The 26506-nt window shown below is 32.5% G+C and overlaps 3 protein-coding genes across 5 annotated transcripts; 2 read left to right on the top strand and 1 right to left on the bottom strand.

Moving 5' to 3' along the window:
• Positions 1 to 1439: 1439 nt before the first annotated feature.
• Positions 1440 to 7272, top strand: LOC105326041 (N6-adenosine-methyltransferase non-catalytic subunit). Its single transcript, XM_011425871.4, has 10 exons — positions 1440 to 1582; positions 1895 to 1974; positions 2295 to 2394; positions 2624 to 2677; positions 2898 to 2985; positions 3442 to 3532; positions 4781 to 4916; positions 5467 to 5559; positions 5789 to 5905; positions 6389 to 7272. The coding sequence occupies exons 1-10, from the start codon at positions 1517 to 1519 to the stop codon at positions 6974 to 6976; spliced, it is 1413 nt and encodes a 470-aa protein (XP_011424173.3). The 5' UTR covers positions 1440 to 1516; the 3' UTR covers positions 6977 to 7272.
• A 499-nt stretch (positions 7273 to 7771) lies between these two features.
• On the bottom strand, positions 7772 to 16365 carry LOC105326040 (testis-expressed protein 47). 2 transcript variants are annotated; one of them, XM_011425870.4, is made up of 7 exons: positions 16210 to 16365; positions 12445 to 12514; positions 12046 to 12149; positions 11549 to 11812; positions 11297 to 11360; positions 10905 to 11006; positions 7772 to 8008 (listed from the first exon to the last, which is right to left on the bottom strand). In XM_011425870.4, exons 1-7 carry the CDS (start codon positions 16306 to 16308, stop codon positions 7965 to 7967), a joined length of 747 nt encoding a protein of 248 aa, XP_011424172.2. In that variant the 5' UTR covers positions 16309 to 16365; the 3' UTR covers positions 7772 to 7964. The 2 variants fall into 2 exon arrangements, with proteins under 2 accessions (XP_011424172.2, XP_011424170.2); XM_011425868.4 differs by lacking the exon at positions 16210 to 16365 and adding an exon at positions 12633 to 12922.
• Positions 13062 to 25620, top strand: LOC105326045 (G patch domain and ankyrin repeat-containing protein 1). Of its 2 annotated transcripts, none has more exons than XM_034456588.2 (2): positions 13062 to 13382; positions 24544 to 25620. In XM_034456588.2, the coding sequence occupies exon 2, from the start codon at positions 24557 to 24559 to the stop codon at positions 25571 to 25573; it is 1017 nt and encodes a 338-aa protein (XP_034312479.2). In that variant the 5' UTR covers positions 13062 to 13382; positions 24544 to 24556; the 3' UTR covers positions 25574 to 25620. The 2 variants fall into 2 exon arrangements, with proteins under 2 accessions (XP_034312479.2, XP_034312478.2); XM_034456587.2 differs by lacking the exon at positions 13062 to 13382 and adding an exon at positions 21052 to 21160.
• The last annotated feature ends 886 nt before the right edge of the window (positions 25621 to 26506 follow it).

The raw sequence follows: 26506 nt of genomic DNA, 5'->3' as shown, positions 1-26506 counted from the left end.
CGAAAATTGATAATGTTAATGTTAATGAACAGCCTGAAGTTTCATTTCATATACTGTACATATACTTACATCTAACGGTGGTATGGCATGCCTCCATATTGTGGTGCATTTCCCATGGAAATAAACAATATAATCAAACATATTTTATAAAAAAAAAATTCTTTCCCAAAATTGATACCTTATTATAACAGAGTAGCGAAATGGGTTACTGTAGAGCGTTAGCTATAAATCTGAAGTCATGAGTTCGAATCCCTCCGACTGGGACTTTTATTACTTTTATTTTATTTTTACTTTTTAAAAAAAAAATTAGAGCATTATTTTGGTCAAGTAGTGTAAAATTTGAAAAATTTTAAACGATGAAATTTTTTTGATTATATTGCACTATTATTCATAACAATATCAATCGACAGGTGCCCCATACCACCTGTTGCACCCCTGCGAATGTTATTGTCATTTAAATTTTAGACCACGTGGTTTTATTTGACCCTTTCAGTTTCGCAGTAAAAATTGTGCCTCGTGTTTATAGTCTAGTTCATAGAATCTAGGTACTATAGTAGTCAATTATTAAATCTAGAGGTTTATTGATTTGAAACTTTATCTTCATTAATTGGTGGATAAAATGTATTCTAGAAATAAATGTAAAAATACAAAAAATAGTTTTTGTCTGCTGTTGCAACAATTAACATGCTGAGTAGAGATTCCCCTGAGGATTAGTTTTCGATCCGCGCCTGACCTAGTAATAATAGCATCAATAGTGAAACAGACAATACTATTTTATGCAGAATGTTCCTTGAAAATGACTCGATATACTAAGTTTTTATGCAAAACAAACATCCATTATTTTTTTTAAAACATGGTATTGCACACCAAAAGCATCAAACATGGATATGATTTTATTAAGCCACGCAATGTTTATATTTTCAACCACTCAACACGTGGTTGAACACGAACGATAACTCTGTTCTGAATATTATCGTTTAATATAAAAACCGCTAAATGGTGAAATAAGACAAACATATTAAGAGAGTTTCATGTTTTAACAAAAACCAAAGTAGGATACGTTATGAAAAACGTCCAGTACTTACGTATTTTGAGAATATTATCCGAACACTTATACTTCCGCTCGAAATTTCACAGGAACTGAACAAACCAAGGTGAAGTCTCGTGAACTTTCATTCGAGCTTCTCTGGATTTATTACATACTTAGCAACGATAAAGAAAACATTCCGAACACATTCGCAGGGGTGTGTTGTGAACTCAGTAAGCTACCCTATATTGATTTGCATCTGGCCTGGTGTCAGAAAGCTGAGAATTGCTTACCATTTTTCATTACTTGTAGATATTAGATTAAACAAAGGTCGGATTTTTTTTTAATTTAAACCAAATTGTCACCGCAACATACCGATTATTTCGAATGGTTGCAAAAAAAGCTATGATGTCCCAGCTGATGCGAAGAATTGCAAGAACAAGTTAACTTATATTGCAAACCGAAAGTAGACTGGAAAAAAAAATAAACATGGGTGATCGCCTCAAAGAACTCAAAGAGCGTTCCCTTAAAAGAAAAGAGCTACTTGCCAAAGCAGTAAGATTTTTTGTCTTTTATTGGATTTCTTAAGAATTCGTTTAGATGGTTTTATTTAGTTGAGCAAAATTCAATCGATTCTCTATTGAATGTTATGTGTGGCGTCTATCTTTTGATTTAGTTCGGTAATTTTAGATGTTAGAATTTTCATTAACATAGGCTGTCCCGTCCAAGAATGTAATTTTAATATTAAGTAATGAAAAAAAAAATAAGTTGAGCGAATTTTGCATTGTGTTTAAGAGGAAATGTGGGTGTAAGCACTGCTAAATAACATTGAATTAAAGATTTCTGTATTCATATTTTAAATCAAAGCTTGGTGTAGAAGGCCCAGATGGTTTGAAAGAAGTTCTCAACATAAAAGAAGATGCAGCTGCGAAAAGGAAAAGCCAGGGGTATTAATCTGTTTATCACTTTGCACTTCAAATTTATATCACATTTGGGATATGATATCCCAAATGGGCTATAATAGCCCATTTGGGTGATTGGTCCCAGCCTGTTTATATGTGAATGATAGTAGCTGCCATTGCAAAAATATCAATTTCACTTGGAATTGTAATGTTTTTTCAATGTGGTAAAACCAGGTGTTTTTTTAATGGATCTAATGGTAATTCTTTATACATACAGATAAAAATAATGAGTTGATGCCAACACACTTGTACAAAGTATATTTTAGATGCACCATAATCGTAGAATTTTTTTCAACTATCCGTAGAGACAGTGGAGCAGTTACCACAAAGAAAACAAAGACAGATGACAGTAAAGATGAAAAAGTGAAAGAATCCAATGACAAGAAATCTAATACTTCTTCTGAGGTAACCAAAAAAAAAATCCAGTTCAAATGGATTTCATTCATTCATGCTTATTTATATTTAATTGATATTAGACACACTGACAAAAACTAAGAAAAATCATTGTAAATTATACCTGTACCAGGAAAACTAATACATGTATCATGCAATTTTTACATAGCTTTTATGAGCACATGTATTTTCAAATGATTATTGTTTGTAAAGGTTTTTAAACAAACTGATTTGATTTCAGAATGGTGTAGATCAAGAAGATGAGTTTTACAAAGATTCCAGTACATTTTTGAAGGTTGGTTCTGCACACTGGTAAATCAACATTTGATTTTTTGTATGAATTAAAGCACAATGTGGTAATACAGTAAGATCTTAATCTTAAGAAAAAAAAAACTTCGTTGCAATTACTACAGATAATACACCCTATAAAAATATGTACATATAGTTTTGATTGCAATAGGACAGCTTTAAGAGCTATAAATGCTTTTAAGGTGCTTTTTCTTTCTTTGTTTCAGGGTACACAAAGTGCCAACCCGCACAATGATTACTGCCAGAACTTTGTGGATACTGGAGAAAGACCTCAGAACTTTATCCGAGACACAGGTACATACACGTCTGTAAACCCTCTCTCACATTTTCGGGAGACTCCAGCAAATGGTTGGAAAATCTAAAATCTCCCACATTCATTCAATCTCCCACGTTGGAGACTAAAATCTCCTGCAAAAGTATTGGTCTATTCATAACCTCTTGCAACTGATTGTTTGTTTCTGGACATGATTATTCAAGAAACACTGTGTTTTTCTTTGCCTTTGGCTTCAAATTTGTTACTTGCACAATTTAATTAATAGTGTTAAGTCAACAGTTGACATTCTCTCTAATAATTTTTGAAATCTTTAATACAATTTTTTTTCTTATATGTCATTTGAATGTAGATGGTTGATGGTTGCAATATTAGAATTGTGACAATAATTTTTTGGTAGCAAACAGGTATTTATGTATGTGTATTAAAGCTATGTACTTGTAAATTAATAAATTAATTTTTGTTCTTTGCACATCTAGGCCTTGCCAACAGATTTGAGGAGTATCCAAAACTACGTGAACTGATTCGTTTGAAAGATGAGCTTATATCAACAACTAACACACCCCCTATGTAAGTACATAATTATACCATAAGCCATTTAGTGTATCAGCTTTGATACACATGTCTTTGACTAGTGAGACAGCTAGCAACTGGAAGGTGAGACAGCAACCAAAATCTATATAAGGGCTGTATTGCCATCAGAGCTAAATATCTCTATCTCAGATTGTCGTCAAGGGACTGTATCACCCTCAAATTCAAAATTGTTAATTCTCCATTATTGAATTTGATAAAAATTGTAAAATAATGATAAAATATCAGGTAAAAAGGTTTCGCATTGTATCTTATGTTGGGAACTTTTTATTGATAAAATTAAAAAATCTTTTTTTTTTAAATAGCACAATAAGTAATAAGTATCTAAGCAAGAAGAGGTAACTCAAGCAATAGTTGTGTACTAAGAACAATAACAAGCTCTCAATTTAAATTCAGTCAGTGTTTAAGTTATATAGTGGATTGAGAAACACAGAATGTGAGCTCTTGACCTCTTTAAAATGATGTCAAATTGAATATAGGTATCAGGATTACTTTTCCAACAATTATAAACTTAGAATGTCCTGAAATTCTTAAACTTTCTACATAATTCCTTTAAAGCTGTAAAGGACGGGAAAATATTCTTCAAATCAATTATAACGTCATACAATACATGTATTGATTCTAGCACCAAAAAGACACTCTGAAAACATTTTCTAGATCTTGACCATAGGATAGAATTTTTCTTACATAAATTTGAATTCTAGTGGATCAAAAATGTGTCATCACTGACCCCTTTCTTAACATCAAATTACAATGGTTTGTCAAATAACCGAGTCCCACAACTTTTAAAGCCAAACACATTTATAAAGCATAAAAATAAATGAGTTTTGAATGTACTGCAAAATAAGTATATTTATTACTTCTTTAATAAATCACATTTTGTATTTGATATTAAGAATACATGTACTGATATATTTTTGGTTTCAGGTACCGGTATATGATATGAACATTACACTGTTGTTTGATTTTGGCCTTGGTATTAGCCCTTGTGTTTTATAGACTTGGGCAAATACCATTCACTCAGCTGATACCTTGGATTGAGTTTAAAAACAACAGTATGATATTCTATGATACACATATGTATCATGTGCATGTACCGGTACATGTATTCTAAATCAAGAAGCCATTGAAAATGGAACACAAATTTTCAGAAAAAAGTTAGCATTTAAATAGAATTAAAGGAACACTAAATCTATTGTCTGCAATAAATCTTCCTCTTGATTTCAGGTACTTAAAGTGTGACCTTCAGGAGTTTGACCTGAGTGAGATTGGCTGCAAGTTTGACGTCATGTTGATAGAGCCCCCTCTGGAGGAATACCAGAGGTCAGGGGCAGTCTATGACAAGTACTGGAGCTGGGACGAGGTATATAAATATACTGTAGACATTTTATATTCAGTGCTTATGATATCTGGCAAAAATTGATTTTCCAACCTGTTAGTCTATTTTAGATTTTGCGCATTTCTGAATTTTTGTATTAGTAAATAAGTGCATAACATTATTAATAGCATTATATTTGATATAGTGGAAGCTGATTTATGTCAAAAATTATAAGTAGATAAGATTATGCAGCCAAATTGAATACACTCATATTAATAAGTGGCAAAATAATAAGTATGCAAAGTTGCATGACTATTTTCTTTCATCATTTATTAAATTTTGCAAAGATGCTTGATCGCAATGTTCATATGAGCTTGAGAGTTATCTCCCTTAAAATGCTTTTAATGGAGGAAATATGAATGCTTCTGCTTTATTGGAATGATTATACCAATATAAAGGATCAAAATAAATAAAAAAAATTGCCATGTCTCGAAATTGAAGATATTTTTATTCACTTATGTACAGATTTTTTTTTCTTTTATATTGTTCACGAAAATTTAATAACTTTGACCAATAAATATTGTTTTGTAATCAGATTGAGAATCTGAATATTCACGCCGTGGCTGCCCAGAGATCCTTCCTGTGGATTTGGTGTGGGAATGCAGATGGACTTGAGAGGGGAAGAAAGGTAAAATAAATTCCCAACAGATCTAAATTGTAGCTTTCTAATAAATTAAATCAACCAAAGAGTTGCGCAGTTCAATTTATATACCATTATATGTTTATGTGCACACTCATTAAATTCAAACTAGTTAATTTAAATCCTTCTGAAAACATTACTTGCAATTCAGTATTCAGCCAACTTTTGGCTACCTTGGTATCATAGTTTTTACACTGCCTATGGTGTGTGTTTTCAGTGTTTGAAAAAATGGGGATTTCGGCGATGTGAAGACATCTGTTGGATTAAAACCAACATCAAAAACCCACTGGAGAAGAGGGCCCTGGATCCCTCTGCTGTCCTACAGAGAACTAAGGTAGCGTACAGATAATATACATCAAAATCTCAGGATGTGTTCATTCCTTCAGATGCACGTCAGAATTTCTTTTAAAAAATAACTCAATAATTTTTCACAAACTGAAAGCAATGTGTGTTTATTTCTTTAGATGCACATGTCAGAACTTCACCAAAAATGTAATCCAGTAATATTTTACAAGCTGAAAGTAACGTGTGTTTAATCCTTTAGATGAACATGTCAGAACTTCTTAAAAAAAAAAAAATCAATAATTTTTTACAAACTGAAAGTCCCTTGTTACATGCAATTGTAACACAGCCGATAGATGTTGAAAAACTTTGTAGCATTGAAAAAGTGAGATTTCAAACAAGCTTAAGGTAGATTGTTTTTTTAGGTCTAATAGACGGGTGTTTCTGTTTCAATGGCATTTTGATAATCTATTCTAGACTCGATTTTACTAATAATATGAGATGACAAGTATATAGTGATCATTATGTATTATAGGAACATTGTTTGATGGGAATAAAGGGAACAGTGAAAAGAAGCACTGATGGAGATTTCATCCACGCCAACGTGGACATTGATCTGATTATAGATGAAGAGACTGAGTACGGCAGCAAAAGCAAACCAGTGGAAATCTTTCACATCATGGAGCATTTCTGTCTCGGCAAACGTCGTCTCCACGTCTTTGGGCGGGATGACACGATCAGAGCTGGGTGGTTGACCGTGGGGCCAGAGCTGACAAGTTCAAACTTCGATGCCAATGTGTATTCTGGATACTTTAACAAAAATCCCAACGACTTCCTGACGGGATGCTCTGAAGAGATTGAGAGACTTCGACCAAAGTCACCCACACCCAAAAATAAGGGTCAGGGTGGGTCCTCAGATGGGCGTGGGGGTGGTAGAGGGGGGTCAGGCTCCAGGGGAGGGTCTGGCAACCGGGGGTCAGGGTCTGGGAACAGAGGGGGCCAGCAGGGGAGAGGGGGATCTTTTTCACGTGGTGGCCATTCATTTTCTGGTTCAAGAGGTGGGTCTTTTTCAAGAGGGGGAAGATCTAGAGGAGGTTTTAAAGGGAGGGGAGGCGATCGATAACTGTGTTTTTATTTGCCATGGAAATCTGTTGCATTTTTTTTGCTTATTGAACACAGTGTAATTTTATACAGTATTTTATACTTCATGTAGGTATTTTTGTGAACTGTTTTTTTTTTCATAAAGAGGAAAGCAGCAAACATAAGTTTAGAAAATAAAAATTTAATCAAAATGCTTATGCTATTGAATCATTTCTAGGAAAATATGATCTTTGCTAAATCATATACTGTATCATTATTTGTTTGATATTGTACATGTTGTCAAAATATTTTTTCATCTGAAATTAAATTTGCAATCTACTAACTGTTATTGTTTATCAGACCTCATCTTCGCTAGCCAAGGGTTTTCAGTCCACTTTGCTCCCCATAAATGTGGACCGAAAACCCTTGGCTAGCGAAGATGATCAGACTTAGGAAATATGGTATTTTTGTAGTAAAGTTATCTCCCATCAATGAAAAACTCTGCTGACTGCATTTTGAAATTTTTACTACTTGCACAGTGCCAGCATGATTGGCATAAATATGTCAGTAAATATATTATTTCCCATCTTGTTCAACATTTGGTGAAATATTAAATTTAATATAATATAATAGATCCACCCAAAGACACCTGACGTTAAATATTTTCTCACAATAAAATATATATACCTCTACCTAATATTATATAATAAATTGAAAAATAAATATCCATTACCTAATATTATTAGGTAGAGAGTACATGTATATATTTTTTATTACGAGAAAAATATAACGTCGGGTGCGAGTGTGTCCATCTTGGTGTAATTAAATGAAGAATATCTGATATTTACAGAAAAATTTAATGTCATAAATACAGTACAGACAAATAAGAAGTATAAACGTTTAAACAAAATAACAATGAAAAAAAATAATGTCCTGTCTTGTTCATTCCAAGTTGGTATTTTTTTTTGGTCCCAGGATGTTATCATGTCTTTCATTTATTGTGTCAGTATTCAAAATTTCTGTGGAGTTGTCTACTTGTATGGGAATAGCCTGGTGGGAAGAGGCCAAACTAACTCTGAAAGAGAAAACAAATAAAGAAATGTAAATGAAGATGCATGTATACGTACATTGAATTTAAGTTAAATCTTTTCTTTACCAGTAAGTAATAATTCAAAAATGAAAGTATTACTTTACAGAAGTTTATATATTTCTGACCAAGAGTTTTCAGGATAGTTGATTTTTGATCTTTCAATTTTAAGATAGAAAATAACAAATTTAGATAAATCATGAATTGAGTGCATAGATATAAGATGATAATATCACAGACTTTTTTTTCTCAATTTAGTAACTTCTGTAATAAAAAAAAAAGACAATAAATTCATGCAAGGTGTATGCACTTCACTAAATGCAGAAAATGCAACCCAGAACCATGCTTTGGAGGATATTGAGTGGTGACATGCATAGACGGTAACCATAGTGACATACCAGTACCATATAAAGTAACGTCCAGTGAATCGGGTGCTAAAACAAGGGTACATGGAGTGATTGTTTTCTGGGGAGGTTTACATGTATTTCTGCCTTAATTGGAATAAAGATGGCCACCACCAATAATATTTTTTTTTACACAATAGACATGCTGATCTTGCTAAAAAAAATTCACTGTAACATTACTGAAATTTAATTAAAGAATTAAGGATTACCAATCTATGTTTTAATCCAAGATTCATACTAGTATTATTTTGATTTTTTTAACAGAACAAAAAATATTCTTTTTCTAATATCAGTAAATTAAAATTTATAAAATTTGTAAATGTTGAGATTGATTTGACTAGGTATTATCGGCAAACAAAGGTGATAGACTAGGTATATATTGTATCACCTAATAGAGGCTAATACTAGTCTAATGATTCTTTGGACAAATGTACAAGAGGTCTGTGGGCCTTAATGGTCACCCAAGTATACCGGTACTTGTAAGACAGTCTTGTGGAGGATCCATATATTTGTAGGAGGGGAAGGGGGATGAAAACCTTTGGAGGCACTGTCACTCTAGTGATTATCTAACTGGCCACAATTGTAATCATCCATAGGTTTAGGTTTTTAAAAAAAAAAGGGAGAGAAGGTGAGTATGGGGAATACCGATATATGTATTCAAAACAGTTTGGCGTATTGAGAAATGAAAGAGCAAAGGAGTAGCTCCAAGATGAATATTTTAAAAAAATTATTCTTAACAGATTTTATCCAAATTATGGGACCTCTTAAGAGTGAGAACATGAGTTTCACAATTCACATGTTCTCCTTTCCCTATATATGTTAGATGCCAAATTTAGACATGATTGCATGACTGTACGTAGTTTCAAAGAAGAATTCAAACAAGTTTAAAAGTTTACTAAAACATGTATTTGACATTACTATTATATGTATTGGACAATTAACAACCACAGTTAGCAATAGAATATGCCCAGTAATTAAAACTAGAATCATTTTGACTTTGTAAGTACATTTTGATGACCAGCATGTATATAGTGCGTACTGTGAAAAGTGCTCAAAATTTCAAACTTGGATTTGGTAGATATAATCTTATTATCATAAAAAGTTACATTAATGGAGAACTCTGAATGTCCAATAATTGGCACAAACCCGTATTCATCGTAAAATGTACAGATGCATGCAAATTCAAAAGGTCAAGCAAAGAGCAGATAATTTAGAATCCATCTTTATATGCCAGTGTACTTCACCTGAAAACATGCAGGTCCCAATTGAACAAAAATAACTTATAGCAGCCAAATTTTTTTTTCTGTTTTTGGATTTCAGTAAATCTTTTAAAAAGCTGGTAACAAAAAACCTCTTGAGAAGCAAATTTGCGGTACTATTAAGAAGTATTGAAAGTAAAGGCAAATAAGGAGAAAAAAAATTTGATCTTCAGCGTAAGCTGTTTCATGAAACATAAAGATCCTGAACAGAATTTAATACTCCGACCCTTCTTTTCTTGTGAATCGAGACATTCAAAGCTCTCTATGGTACCAGTAGACAACTTAATGGTGATTTAAAAGTGAACCAGCACACCAAGTAATCTTTCAATTTATTTCACCTAAATTTATCTATCAATTTATTTCACCTAAATTTATCTTTCAATTTATTTCACCTAAATTAAAAAAATGATTTTGAACTCTAAAAGCTTATTTAAATTATTTGATAATTGATATCAAGATAACTTGGTGCAGAACTGTTAAACACTTTTGTATTATTACAAGATACTTTTAAATTAATTAAACATGCAGTTACCTTCTGTAATGAGAAAAAGACAAAATATTAAGCAAATTAAGGTATGTTAAAAACATGTACATCTGAGCACAAACGCATGTACATGTGAAAGGAAATTTCATTTGAGTTAAAAATAACCAGGCTCAATTCAATATGTACACATTTATCATTCATGGCCTCTCAATAGTCTCTTTAAGTGTCAAATATCTTCCAAAATAAAAGCTGGTCAAATTTGATAGAGTTTCTAATTCATTCATACAAAATTTAAAATAAACTTAAGGTATTATTGCAGATCGAAACACACATTTGTAAGATAATATGCTTCATTCCTCACTACATTGTGGGTTTCTGATGATGAACTTTTACAGAGTACATGTATAAATCAATAGAATATGTATAAAGTAGATAATTTGGACAGAATGACAGTACAAACGTGTACATCTCATTTACTGATTAATTTGGGGTTTTTTTAAAATAGGAAACATGCAGTTGGGGTAAATTCATGAATAAATTTATAGTTATCAAAATAATTTTTCATAAATAACATGCAAGGACTGGAACAACAGTAGCAGGGCAAAAGAAAACACATTTTTTTAAATAAAGCAATAAATTTCTCAAAATATTATGTTCAAAGCTTATAATTTTATTTTACAGCATACTGATTTCACACATGAAGCATCACAGATAGGACTTTGAATCCCAGAACTTACCACTTTCGAGAACCACATCAAATGGCTGTTCCTCCAGATTAATGTATTCTTCTAGTGTTATCATGCAGGGGTCTTCATCCTCCATCAAGTAATGCAGGACAGCTAACATAAGAAATATTGAATTTATAATTAAAATATAAAATCAGCCAGGGAAAAAATCATTGTTTAGAAAAAAAACCACAAAGGACATGACTGCGTGCTCTCTGACTCTCTCTCTCTCTCTCTCTCTCTCTCTTATGTGTCTCTCTTAAATAAATTATCTCTCCCTCAGGAATGAAATGATCTCTCTCTCTCTCTCTCTCTCTCTCTCTCTCTCTCTCTCTCTCTCTCTCTCTCTCTCTCTCTCTCTCTCTCTCTCTCTCTCTCTCTCTCTCTCTCTCTCTCCTACCTACCTTGTTGTGGTAATAGGTCAGGAAGCTTTTCATGTAGAGAGTCCATAACATTTTTCAAATTTAACTAAAAAATAACAAAGAATAATTATAAATTATTTGACAATTATGTAAGTTTTAGCTTAAGAATTAATTAAAGATATATGAAATACAATGTAAATGTACATTAAAAAATAAAGCTAAAATCTATGCACTCTATATCTAAGAACTATCAATCAAATTTATTTTTCCGATCTTTTAGATCATGTGACTTACTTTGGGTGTTTTGGCCAGTGCATTGCCCAGCTTCAGTAGCTGGGTGACAAGGTCTATCACTACTTTATCTGTCGATTCGTTAGAATCAATGCTTTCGATGCGTGCAGCTACAATGTCTAACTGTCTGAAACTCCACTGCTGGTACAAACGGTTCTGAATGTCATGAGAAATCACTAAAATTTTCGAATTTTCCAGGAATCCTTTTGTTGAGCTTTTGCTCTCCTTCATGTCCCGAACCACAGCCATGATTGCATCAGCTGAACACTGTTAGAAAGTATATATAGAGAAGGTAAAACAAATAATAAGGCTCATTTTATTTTTTTAATGAATTTATTGGTGAACTATTGTATCTTTGATAAACTTTTCAAATATCAGACTGATCAATGAAATTCAATAGTTATTATTTTTTTGGAGGGGGGGGGGGGGGGAGAGGAGGGAATGGTACATAGAAGGCATACAGAAAGAAAGAGAAAGGAATGGTCATGTGACATACTGACCTCCATGACATGGACCAGGTGTTTCATGTAGACCAATAGGAGGCCGGTGATTGGCTCTGTCTGGTTCGTATTCTGCAGATTCTTTAAGAGTTGCTCATGATAGTCTAAAATAAGTTCCAAAAGTAAGTAATTTTTAAAACTTACAACGCATCATGTCAGTTTTATGATTATTAAACCAGCAAGCATGAATAACCGTTAATTAATTTATAAATTCTTCAAATTTAATGAGCTACTATTAGCATTGCATGAAAACATGGGTTTCTTTATTTCTCTTTTACTAGCTAATATAAAAAGATCAAGCAGTGTTACGTTGTATACTTTCAATACATAATTACAGTTCAAAAAATATTTTTTTGATTTTAACATAAGATGAGTATGAGTAAATTTATTCTCACTTACTTCCAACTTCACTCCTATCTGCATCCTCCTTCAGTTTTCCAATGATTACAACTCTGTGCACAAGATTTTTCTGTAAAAGAAATTAATGCACCATTAATAAATGGTAAAACTATCAAAACAAACACATTAATTTCCAGCAAAACCCCTTTGGAAACAAGTTAATTAGTTCAGCATCCATTTATCCTAACCATTTCATTTCCCTCTTGACAAAGAATTTCAAAGTAACTCTTTTTTGGCCAATCAAATCTCTTGTCTGTTTGTTTCTTGGATTTGACTATGGAGACTTTTTTCACTTTTTTCCTGCGACTTGTGGGAGATTTTTGACCATCAGACTCATCCTCAGCAATATCTATCTCTGAGGCATCCATCTTGGATAAATCCTGACCTTCAGCCATATTTGGAAATTTAAGTAGACCACTCTCATTCACTTCCGCTCCAAAACATATGTTACTTCAATATCCGTAACCAACAGTATACACACTGTGTACCTGGGCAACCTGAATATCTCTCTTGGACACTTGTAATCAATAAATTGGAGTTCCAGCCCATATTTTATCAGATGCAATTGCTTTAAATATTGGATTATTTACTCAAGAAAACTATGTAAATATGTACAGGTTTTGGTTCCTTTCAGGTATGTTTAACAAGAACAACCCAACTACATTGCTCAAATAGCCCCAATACAATGATTAAAACTCTCCCACTTTCTTTGGCATTGAATGCATATCAACATCTCACTATTATCTAATCACACTTTACAATGGAGTCTTGAAACTTTACTATGTGCACAAGATTTGATGTTTACCTGCATGGGGTCCATAAAATATACCTGTATTAACATTAAAGTTTCAATTTCTCTGAGGATATTGTGAAAGGACGGATCACTTTTTATTTCAAAGTTAGACATTTATAATTATATAATGATTCAGCAAAGACAAGTAAGTATATTCATTATATTTCTTTATCATGTTTTTTTTTTTTGAATTCGGAAACAAATTAGACAAGTATACAGAAAATTAAATTATTAAGGTGAATAATAATTTTTCCAGAGTTTTGAAAATATTAAGCTCAATTCTAGGAATTCAAAACTAAAGAAATCTTTTATTTTGTTATTAATGAATTTTCAAAATTTCCACTCTTAGTAAAAAACTTTGAAAAAGCTGAATTTTCTGTAAAGATCCTTTAAAGCTAATTTACAGAGATAGTTACTGCTACTTAAAAGTGTTTACATTTCTATACTTTTGCATAAAGATTAGATTTCAAATTCTTTTAAATGAAGACTTTGTGTCATTACAATATCACTAATCTTTATATAGATTATAGCATTGTGATTTCTGCACATTACATTACAAAACACATACGGTATTGATTGTATGGTACTTTACTTCATGTACAGAAAATATATATACTTTTTTCCGCCCTGTCAATACACATCTAAAATTTGTCAACCTATATGACCAATTTCATTATACACACCCTTAGGGTTAATAATTACACAAGATTATGCAAATGTTTGGTTTATATTGCACAGGGAGGAAAATAGTATAGTATATTTTCTATATAAGTATATGATACATGTATAATCTATATACATGATATTCAATTTCTCTCTTGCAATAAAATGCCATTAAATTAATCTAAATTTTTAAACCAGCTATAGAAAGGTAGCATCAAATGAGGAATAATTTTCTTTGACTAATAATGGAATGCATGGATACTGGAACAATTTTTCTACATTTGAGTGATCGAGACATATACTAAATACAAGTATTCTGATTACCTGGTAATACATCATATACTTGGCCTTGCAAGTATTTAATCAAGGGGTGAAGTGAACATTTAAGTATTTACGAAGCTGTATATTTTGATTTATGGTGGGATTACAAATAACCCCCCAAAAGATTCAACATATGATATCATATTAACTACGGAGTAGATATTGAACATGGATGTGTTTAAGTCTTTTAGTCTCACATCATTATTTTTAAAATTTGTAGAAATTTATGATCAAGATATGAAAGAAATTGTTGTCTTGTGAATTTTTAGTTAATGTGAGTACCGGAACTTGGTTCCACAAATTTGCCGTTTTGTGTTAAACTGCATGGGTATAAACTTGCAAGCACTAAACTTTATATATTTTCATATACTGGTAGTTCACAAATGTCAGAAAAATAAAGGTGAGATTTTAGAAAATTTTAGCAGATATAAATTCCTTGTGCTCAATTAGGAATCCACAGTATTTGATATAAATTTAGGTTTGCGATTTGCCTTGAGTTTTTACTTTTTGAAATCGCAACAAGCTAGGTTACAGGTATTTAATTATTCACTATAATGAAGTCTTACTGATCATGAAATTTAAATGCTATTGCCTGTCTTGTTTTTTACCTATACAAGTTAAAGCTTGATCTTGATTTTAAAAAGCTGTATTGGCCAAGATGAAGAAACAAATATTAAATTTCCTCAAAATATTTTTCTAATACAGTGTATGTAGCAGGTTTGAGAATTAATGTTTGATAATATTGTTACTACTTATCTAATCATTTATTTACATTGATCTCTAAGGAATTATTTTAAAGTGATTCAAGTCATGAAGAAAAACTTATATCTTGAACTGCCTACTCCTGTGAAAAAAAAAAAATTATAAACCTTTGCAAGTCCAACAATTTCATAAAAATCTTACATTATTTAATTCCGATATTTTGTGCAATCTGGTGTTTAAAAATACATTTTTAAGGCATAAAAAACATAAAAAAAAATTCTCATCTAATAAACAGTGGCTGGGATGGTTTTAGTCATTAAGAATTTGTTAAAGTTCATAGCAAATTCATTTATTTTGTACCATTTAGTTGAGTCGCATTCATCTCAGTTGAGTCGCATTCATCTCAGTTGAATATAAACTTTCATTTTTCGTAACAATTATCACTGCACCTACATGTCCAAATAACCAATTCTTTAAAAGCTTTTTCTGTGGAATGGATTATATCTAAAATAAACGATTACTGTCTTGAAATATAAGCATTATTTGGGTGAGGGTAAGAAAACATGGCCCCTGGTCAAAAATGTGAAGAGGGCTCAGCAACCCCTTTTTCATGTTTTCTTACCCTTGCCCAAATATTGCTTAGTTTTTAGGACAGTTACCATGTATTTTGTTTAATCTGCAAGATAATATCAAATTTTATGCCTCAAATGAGCTATTTTTGACATATTTTGCTGAATATCTGCTGTCCAACCATGACACCATGGCATAAAGGACACAAAAAAGATGATGTGACAATGAACGTCAGATAAATACAGCTATATTGGAGCATTGACAATAGATACTTTGCTTCATAGGGTTACCTTTATTTGGTCAATGACTCAGTGCAAGGGATAGTTGCAGGATTAATATATCTTCTTTGAGTTTGTTTTTGCTGCTGTCAAAATGAATACCTATCTTTATCTATGGCACTGCATGTATATATAACGTAATGTATTTTTGTATAAGGATTGCATGTACATGGTAAACACATGTTCAAATTCTTAAAAATTTGTGAATTCTACATAAATTTCAATATCAGGACCCTTATATTGAACACACAGATGTTAATTTTTAAAACAAACAAGCATGTTTACATTCCATTGATTTGTGCTCGCGGAGCTTGACCCGGAAAATGAACACCTGCTAGTAGGCGCGAACGTGGAAAATCCAATATTTACGATATGATACCGTAATATTTAGGACTTCTTTACACTGTGTTGTTTAAGGGAAATCCTGAAACTCGTTACCTTATTGAGTGCTCTGTTTTTGTCTTCAATAACCTCTAATAAAGAGGGCCTATGGCCCTCCAAAACCGAATCGGCTCGAATGTCCATGGCAGACGCCATGATGTTTATTACTTCCAATAGCAACAGTTGGAAAGGTACTAATTACCTGAAAGAACGACGATATTGGCATCAATAAGTTATGTTTATATCATAAAATCTTGATTATTTTCCTTGTCGAGACTTTTCACCAAAAACGATAGAAAAACTGTACATGTTTTTATTTCTCTGCAATTAGCATATGAAAATATTAAGTATTCAATTAAATACATGTAATAAGATGCTTTTTTGTGGTTCATTCGAGTATGAAGGTACGTGTAGCGAGCATTGCAGAAAAAATGCACCATCGCGTTATGCTCAGTTAAGACTGGGCGGATTCCAATGTCTGAAATTATTTCTCTAAAAACACACCTATGTCTGCATGGGCAAATATTCAAGACGGCGCGAAACCGTTTGCAAGTGTAGAAAGGCGAAAATTACACGGATCGAAAATAACCCCGGCTGTATACATTACAAGATATGTATATATAGTAGTTGCTGAAGGGTTGGGTCGATCGATAATTTGGTTAAAACTGCGTATCTTAGATTTCAGTCCTGTCAGTTCCAGTAGTGCTATGAATCACAATGGGTTTTTTAGTAAACAGAGGAGAAAATACTCAGTGAATGTACATAGAAAAAACGGAAGGTGTAATTCTAATTTATTAATTAAGATGAGCAAAATGAAAAAAAAATCTATAGTATTCATTTGATATTAAAATAGATTAACAATGTCTTATTTCATTATCAAAACTGACTATCTGAATTTTAATAGAACTTTCATTATTTGAGAACTACATGTATATATTTGCTTTTTAAAACATGTTTAATCAGGAGGTTTGGTGTTTTATATAGAAATGCAAATCATTCAAATTTCTTTATATTACGTTCTAAATTACCAAAAATATGCCTCAGACAACCCACCCCACCCCCACCCCGGGGGATTTTTTGGACCCGCACATGTAAAGAAATTAACAATACCTAAATCCATTGCATGAACACATTCCGGGCAATCCAAATTCGAAATAAAAATTAATGTTTATGGCAGAACGTTATATATTTTTGGAATACATGACATGCATGATCTTTGATTGTCCGGTTATAATTAATTAATCACAAATATTGTAAAATTAACGCCGTAAATTGTTTTGTCTAAAAAATAAAGTTTATTCATGTAAAAAAGACATCAGAAATACCACAGTTATTTACATATAGTCTAATTTTGTTTTTAAATTTACAACGATCATTGAGATATACACATAGTAGCTACTTTTTATGGTTCTTTTGAGCAAATCGTTGCACCGCTCCTGATCACATCATAGTTAGGTGAGGACTAATCGCCGGAATGGCGACGGAATAGACGTAGTGACATGAATAAAAAGGTCGATAACTTGTGTTAGGTATAAGCTATCACCATTCGGTTTTCAGTTTTTTGATCTGTGGATAGAGGGCGATCGAAATATGTAAAAACTTTTTTGATAGGTACATGTTTAATACATAAAACCTTGACCGGAATGAGCTATGGTCGCAAAAATCAGCTGCCGGAATGACGAAGTCGACTTTATAAAACACCTAATATCTCAAAACGTTTTTAATATTTTTTCATTCGGAAACGATTTTTTTAATCACAACGACCAGGCCTATAAAATGTAAAAAAATTAAATCGATATCTTTCGATTTAGTATGCAAAACCTTGACCGGAATGGAAATTTTTTGTTAAAAAAGAATGCTGTAATCGTGGAGTCATCTCTAAATAATCACCTGTATCATTAAAACCTTTGATTTTATTTCCATTCGGTCAAGATTTTTTTCATCCTTAGGTATACACCTATCAGATAATATATAGTTTTATATATTAAACTAGATTTAAATGCTCAAAACCTTGACCGGAATGGAAATTTTACACTCAAAATTAACAAATTTTATTAGATGCACTCAGGTATCGCTCAGGTAAAGAAGCCGTACTACAAGAAGGTGTGAACAACACAAGTAATAAAAACATAGAGAGTTTATTAAAACAACAAATTTCAATAGAACAACACAAATAAATCACGACAATGGTCAATACATAGCCAATCTGTACAATCATTATTTACATCTGCACATTTTGAATGTTTCCAAACATTACAAAGCTTTTTCCCTAATCTAAAATCACAGCCTACCATTTCATCCACCCAATCTGGAAATCCACAAGAACAACAGCAATTAATTGTTAAAATCTTATGTTTTAAAACTGTAATGTCAGGAGTTTGTGATGAATTTTGCGTAAATTGCGTAAATAAACCATTTTCTAAACATTCTACAAGATGGTTTCACATACTTTCTGATTTAAAAGAGGTTTTAGTTTGAATTGAATTATTGGGATTAAAACAAAATTCTACAAGGTTAGCAATTGCAAATAATCCACAATCATAGCCATTTTCTTGTTGTTGAGAATCTAAAATTTTAATAGGAATAGAAGTCTTATTACGCCCATAAATAAGAGAGAGTTGAATTTCAAGAGATGGAGTGTTTACTGTTTGGTTCTTGCTCTTGCTAAGACTATCTAAAATACAAATTTCGTTGGGCATTGACACGATTCTTTAGGAAATAATGTTACTGCGTATTTTTTGTTATTATTACCGTTAACAATGAAAGCCTTCTGATTTTCGACAAAAGTTACACCATTATTCGCGACTGTCAATTTGGCTAAACACGTCTGTGATAAATTTGAATTATCAATACCTTTTAAATTTGTTTCGCTAATTTCGGGAACGGTTTCCGCGGTAATACATTCTGAAACAAAAGGTACATGTTCATCGGAGCCGACATCGACATTTTCGTTGGAATTACAAATATTACAGCTTACATTGACAGTATTTGTAGAATTACAATCAGATTTACACAGTGATTCTAAATTTTCTAAAGTACCACGCACATAATCAATAATCTCTTCAGGCTCTAATAACTTGCTAGGAATTCCAATCTCATCCTTTGGTATTTTTATACAAGAAAACATGTCTAATAATTTATATTGCCCTATACCTGCTAACCCACACTGAATATTGTAAAAATACCTATACTGCAACAATTGTAAACTTAATGTTAAAGCATCTACGGGAAGTTCTTTACCGTTAACATGTTAACATGTAATTTCAAAACATTATTGATACTCTCAGAAGCATTGTTTGTAATACCAGAAAAAGGATTATAGAGACCTGGAAACTGTTGAACAACCCATTTTGCTGCATGATTGATTATATCAGACTTTAGATAAACATTAAAATAATCGACAGCTGATTGTTACCATTTATTAGTAACATCTTTGATGACATTCTCAATATTGTCTTTATCACTCTGTAAAATACTAACTAAACCTTGTACATACACTGAAATTTCGTTACCCTGAGCACCATTTTTTTGTAACCAAAATTTAAAATCCCGCTTTAAATGATTCCAACAGAATAAATTCACACTATTTGGCAACAACTTACTAATAGCATTGGAAACAGCCTTTTCCCTATCTGTAACAATTGCAATTTTTTTAGAAAAAAGTTTTGGTATTTTCTCAATCAAATAATCAAATAACCGTTCGTGACATTTTTTATATTTAAGCTCATGGATTAAAAAAGCTAGAGGTATAGTTGGTCTGTTCTCAAAAAGAATGTGTCTAAAAATCAATGGAGTTATATAAAAATTACATAGATTAAATGTTGTGTCATAGCCTAAACAAATTGAAAATGTTGTATCATCAATATCCAACAACTGAGAAAAACTGTCAAAAATCTCTGGTAATACATATAATTATATATATAGTTTTGATACATTCTAATTCACTTTGATTTAAACAATTAAATCATCATCACGGCTTACATTGACAAGCAGCTTTTAATTCAATTTTAGCTTTGATACTGTTCTACTTACTGTGATAAAAGCATCGTTGATATTTATTTTTAATAAATAATATAATAACCTTTTAAATAAAATATAAATAACCAATAACAATTTCCTTATCTTAATTTCGCGTATATATTGTTTCTATTCAAAATGATGTTTAAAAAAGCAGATGTAAGATTATCTACGTATATGAGTTCATGTAGTACATATATGTTTTTATTACAGGTGTTGTTCACACCTTCCTGTAGTACGGCTTCTTTACCTGAGCGATACCTGAGCGCATTAATAAAATTTGTTAATTTTGAGTGTAAAATTTCCATTCCGGTCAAGGTTTTGAGCATTTAAATCTAGTTTAATATATAAAACTATATATTATATGATAGGTGTATACCTAAGGATGAAAAAAATCTTGACCGAATGGAAATATAATCAATGGTTTTTATGATACAGGTGATTATTTAGAGATGACTGCACGACTACAGCATTCTTTTTTAACGAAAAATTTCCATTCCGGTCAAGGTTTTGCATACTAAATCGAGAGATATCGTTTTAATTTTTTCTCATTTTATAGGCCTGGTCGTTGTGATTAAAAAAATCGTTTCCGAATGAAAAAATATTAAAAACTTTTTGAGATATTAGGTGTTATATAAAGTCGACTTCGTCATTCCGGCAGCTGATTTTTGCGACCATAGCTCATTCCGGTCAAGGTTTTATGTATTAAACATGTACTTATCAAAAAAGTTTTTACATATTTCGATCGCCCTCTATCCACAGATTAAAAAACTAAAAACCGAATGGTGATAGCTTATACTTAACACAAGTTATCGACCTTTTTATTCATGTCACTACGTCTATTCCGTCGCCATTCCGGCGATTAGACCTGCCCTCATAGTTATCAGTGCGTTTTGTTAAAGCGTCAAGATGAGAAATTTGGACTGACAGTATCAGTATGAATATCCTGTAGCTATGTCTATTGTTTGGCCACTTTAGGTTGTCTCTTTGTGTAAGTGGAATATTATTTATAAATTTATTTAATTGCTTGGTAATTCAGACAAGCATGTGATGCGTAAAGTAAATAATATTGTCACGATCTAAGGCTTAGCGAGATTCGTCGAGTTGACGTCAGCAGGACGGCTTGACGATTCTCGCAAGCAGCTGGCTAAGATACATGTAATTTTCAGTCGAATTTTTAGATAAGTCTTTAATCCAGTACAGTTTCCCAGTGCGTCAATTGATCATTCTGTAACCCGGTTACACCAAGAACGAAATATTATGATTCATAGGGACAGTCACATTAGGGCACGGTATATCTTTGCTAAAGTGAATTGTTAAAACAAATATAACAAATTTGTCTAAATCAGGGGAGCAAGGATCTCTAGCTATGTACAGATGTATCTATGTTCAACAGGATAACAAGGGTAACGAGGGTAACTGACCCTGGTTCTTTACTAAATTATGGTCGAGACAGGGGTAACAAGGGTAACAGACTCTTGTTTCTATACAAATCTCTGTTCTGAAACAGGGTTACAGGGGTAATGAGGGTAACAGACCCATTGGGTTCCCGTTGAGGTTCCTTATGGTTTTCTTTTGGATTCCTTTGAGTAAAGCTATGTACCGCCGGCCAATTATATCGACCAAATGAGGATCAGTTTTTAGCTCACCTGAGCTGAAAGCTCAAGTGAGCTATTCTGATCACATTTTGTCCGTCGTCCGTCCGTCCGTCCGTCTGTCCGTCCGTCTGTCCGTCTGTCCGTCTGTAAACTTTTTACATTTTGAACTTCTTCTCTAAAACCGCTTATCCAATTTCAACCAAATTTGGCACAAAGCATCCTTATGGGAGGGCGAATATAAATTGCAGAAATAAAAGTTTGATCTGTATTCAAAGCGGAGAAAACCTTGAAACTGTAGAAAAAGGGGGGTGCATTTTTAAAAATCTTCTTCTCAAGAACTACCGAGGCAAATTCAACCTAGTTTAGCATAAATTATCCTTATGGGAAGGAAAATATAAATTGCAAAAATTAAGTGGTAATTCTGTTTCAATTCTGAGTTATTACGAAAATAATAATAAAGGAAAAGCGTGTTTCAATCAGTTTAATAGCTTCGGGTTCGGCATCCGGTAAAATGATTCCATACTTCTAAAACGAGGTTCTTTGTTTAAAGCAGCCATGACATTATACGAAAAAGGGTCGATCTGACTATGATGAATTTGCTTGTTGTGCAACAGTTCGCGTATGAAGGGAAATTTTGAAACATACAAAATATATTGGTGCCGATTTTGTGAAGTAAATTGAGGCTAAATATTTCAATGTGTTGACAGTTTTCACACATGACGTTGGTGTTAGCTTGTTCTGATTTTCGTTTCGTTCTCATCATGCTTTGTAACCTGGAAACTATCGTCTGTATTTCGTGATTTTTACGTATCAAATCAAACAGAGACTTCGGTAAATCAAACAGTTAACTGTTTACCTGCGCAAATTAAGCAAAATCGGATATAGGGGTACTGAAATACAATTCATTCTATCGGTAATTCGGCATTATCTTTTGCGTAATGGTACATGTAGATTAATGCAATAAATTTTGTTGAGATGCTCGGCATTTTCTCGAGTTTATTCAGTTTAAATAGAGTTTGATATCGCTGACGGAAATATGTAGGTATATACATGTATATGATTCATTTTGAAAAATAAATTGTGTTCTTTATTTGTTATACATGTAGTGCATGTTTCTTGTGTTTAATTGTTTACAATTTCTATTTATCAACCATATTTGAGTGTTAAGTTTCGAATTATAAGCAAGATACAGAGATTTGCTCACAATTCTATGTTTGTACACTGATCTTAAAAACTAAAATTTAAAAAGGTAAAAAATTTGTCAATATTTATTAAGAAAATTTTCAAAGTCTGTTCTTCTTAAACCAACTATAACAACTTATTGTATTGTAAACTTAACCTTTTTAGCTCACCTGAGGGTGGGGCCACAATTGGGGGTCGAAGTTTAACAAATGAATATAAAGAGTAAATCTTTAAAAATCTTCTCCTCAGAAACTAATCAGCCAGGAAAGCTGAAACTTGTGTGAAAGCATCATCAGGTAATGTAGATACAAATTTGTGAAAATCATGATCCCCGGAGGTAGGGTGGGGCCACAATGAAGGATCGAAATTTTACATAGGAATATATATAGAATAAATCTTTAAAAATCTTCTTCTCAGAAACTAAACGGCCAGGAAAGCTGACACTTGTGTGGAAGGATCCTCAGGTAGTGTAGATTCAAAGTTGTGAAAATCATGACCCCCGGGGTACGGTGGGGCCACAATGGGGGATCGAAGTTTAACATAGGAATATATAGAGAAATCTTTAAAAATCTTCTTCTCAGAAACTAATCAGCCAGGAAAGCTGAAACTTGTGTGAAAGCATCCTCAGGTAGTTTAGATTCATAGTTGTGAAAATCATGACCCCCGGGGGTAGGGTGGGGCCACAATGGGGGGGGGGTCAAAGTTTAACAAAGGAATATATAGGGTAAATCTTTAAAAATCTTCTCAGAAACTAATCAGCCAGATGTTTCTTTATAATTGTTAAGACTTGGGCCCAAGGACAATTCTTTGGCCTCCCGAGAAGGTTCAGAGTTTGATGTACGTTTATATCTAATATATAAACTATTGTTAAGGATCTTTTTGAGAACTGCAATACTCAACATATGATATGACTATAAAATCATCTTGTTAGAAAAGGGACTAATGATTATAAACATAAGAATATCCAGGGGAAAATGGATTTTATTTATACAGGATCTACATGTATTATTGTACATTGTCCAGATAGTTTGTATTATGACTCCATTAAGCTGATTTTATCATACCTATTGTTCCTCAGGTGAGCGATGTGGCCCATGGGCCTCTTGTTGTTCATTCTGGATTCTCTTTTTTACCGATGAATAAAAAATTGCATCATCTTTACCACAGTGACAAGGGTGCACACAATCTTCATACCTTATTAAATGTTCTTTTTAAATATAACATGCATCAATTAAAAATTCCAAAACCATGAATATTCTCCAACAAAATTAAAGACACTTTAAGTGAAAACAGGTCACTTAGCAGGGTTGTCTCTAAAAATTGAAGTAGAAGGGAGAAATAAAAAAGTAGAAGGGGATCTGGAGGTCTACCTTATAGCTAGATTGTGTTTGAAATGCAATAATAGCCGGGTAATTACGTCACTTTAGGCGGGGGAATTCCCCGTCTCCCGGGTCTTAGAGACAACCCTGCTTAGTCTAAAGAATATGGTAATTTTGATGTGCTTCTGTAGTAGTTTGATCAAATATACATGTAGCTATGTACATTAATAAGTTCTTAGTTGCCTGACTCTAACTGACTCATTTTGCTTTTACAGGCCATAAGCAGACATGGAAAAAGTAGTATATTTTGTGCCAGAAAGTTCAGAAAAAGAAACAAAGCACACCAAAAGCACAGAGAGAAGAAAACCTGAAAGGACTGGGGAAGAAGCAAGACAGTTTTATGAAAATTTAATAGCTGAGTCTGTTAATAGCAATGAAACCAGGCAAACTTACAAAGTTCCAAATTTTACGTGTAATGTAGCTGGAGAAAATCATACAACTGAAGGTAAAATCTCCCAATCATCTGGTTTATTGTTCAGTGAGAGTGATTTTTTGAAAGCAGCTCAAAATGGGGACATTAGAGTTGTGAAGAAGTGTATAAAGAGTGGAATAGAGATAAATTGTGTGGATTCATATGGATGGACGGCTCTTATGTGTGCAAGTCACAGTGGAAATGAGCAGGTGGTTTCATATCTCCTCAAAAAGGGAATAAATAGGCATATACTGGACAGGAAAAGAAGAGATGCTGTGTGCATAGCTAGGAAAGCAGGACATACAAATCTAGCCGATTTCATCAATACATTTGACGGTAGCAGGGTGAAATGTGGTCGTCAAGATAAACAGCAGACAGAAACCGTGGAATATTTCTGTGATGTGTGTAAAAAAAATGTTTCTCAAGCTGAAGGAGAAAATCACGAAACGTCAACTGTTCATTTGTTTAATAGGAAATTAAAACCTAAACCTGATAGTTTCCTTATTCCGCCAGGCAATAGGGGCTACCAGCTTATGTTAAAAAGTGGATGGGATGGAGAAAAAGGTTTAGGGTCAAGAGGTCAAGGACAGCGATACCCTGTCAAAACCGTGCTGAAAAGGGATAGACAGTGTTTAGGAGGAGAAATGGAAAAGGCTACTAGAAAACAAGCCAAAGTGACACATTTTGGACCATTTGATCAAAATGCAATTGAAAAACAGAGAGAAAGAAAACCAAAAATGTCAACACTTAGTAAAAGAGATAGAAGGAAGCAAGAGAAAAAATCCCAAGTTTGGGAGAGAAATTTGAGGGAGGAGATGAATAATTTGTTTTGAGATTTCTTCCAAAAATTGTGCAATAAAATGTTTTATGGTTTCTTAAATTTTTGGTTTGTTTAGCTTGTTTTTTATTTACTTACTAAAATGATCATATACACAGTTATTTTATGTTAACAAGTATATCCCATGGCCAATTAACATAGAAGATTCTCACTATAAATGCTTTTGAAGTGTGTTCAAATAAGAGTTATGCCACTTTGTCTCTTCTAATGGGGTTTATCAAAAAGTTCATTTCATTTTTACACATTTAAACACAAGTGTTTAATAAAAGAGTATTTGGACTACTTAGAAAAAGCTACAGATATAATCTAGCCCACAGGGCACATTAAGTACTTTAATATACTTTAGTAGTAGTAAGTTTGCGATTAATAATGCCTAGGATAGTTGATGCTCTTGGAACTTAGGATATTAATTTGAAAAAAACCCTCTTTAATATACTTAAGTAGTAGTAAGTTTGCGATTAAAAATGCCTAGGATAGTTGATGCTCTTGGAACTTAGGATATTAATTTGAAAAAAAACCTCTTTAATATACTTAAGTAGTAGTAATTTTGCGATTAAAAATGCCTAGGATAGTTGATGCTCTTGGAACTTAGGATATTAATTTGAAGAAAAATAAAGTCTTTCATCTGTATATTTTTCCGTTTATATGCATTTGACAACTTTTCGAATAAACTAGAATGAAAAATTGGAGAGATAAACAATATTTAGAAGAGTTTCAAACGAAAAATTTGGAAAGAGATGTACGAACTGTTGATCAGATTCAAGCCTTGGCCATTTTGTATGCAAAAACAATTAAAAAGAACTGTTTTATTTCACAATATTGAGAGGACAACATAAGGAAGGAAGGATGTGAAATATATAATTATTTGAACTGTGTTGTACAGCAACGCTTGAAGGTTGACGTTTTTCGGATAATGTAAGTATTTAAT

The sequence above is a fragment of the Magallana gigas genome, chromosome 7 (genome assembly GCF_963853765.1).
Source record: "Magallana gigas chromosome 7, xbMagGiga1.1, whole genome shotgun sequence".
Taxonomy (NCBI): Eukaryota; Metazoa; Mollusca; class Bivalvia; order Ostreida; family Ostreidae; genus Magallana; species Magallana gigas.
The sequence above is the reverse complement of the archived record's forward strand: the minus strand, read 5'-3'. Positions and strand labels throughout refer to the sequence as shown.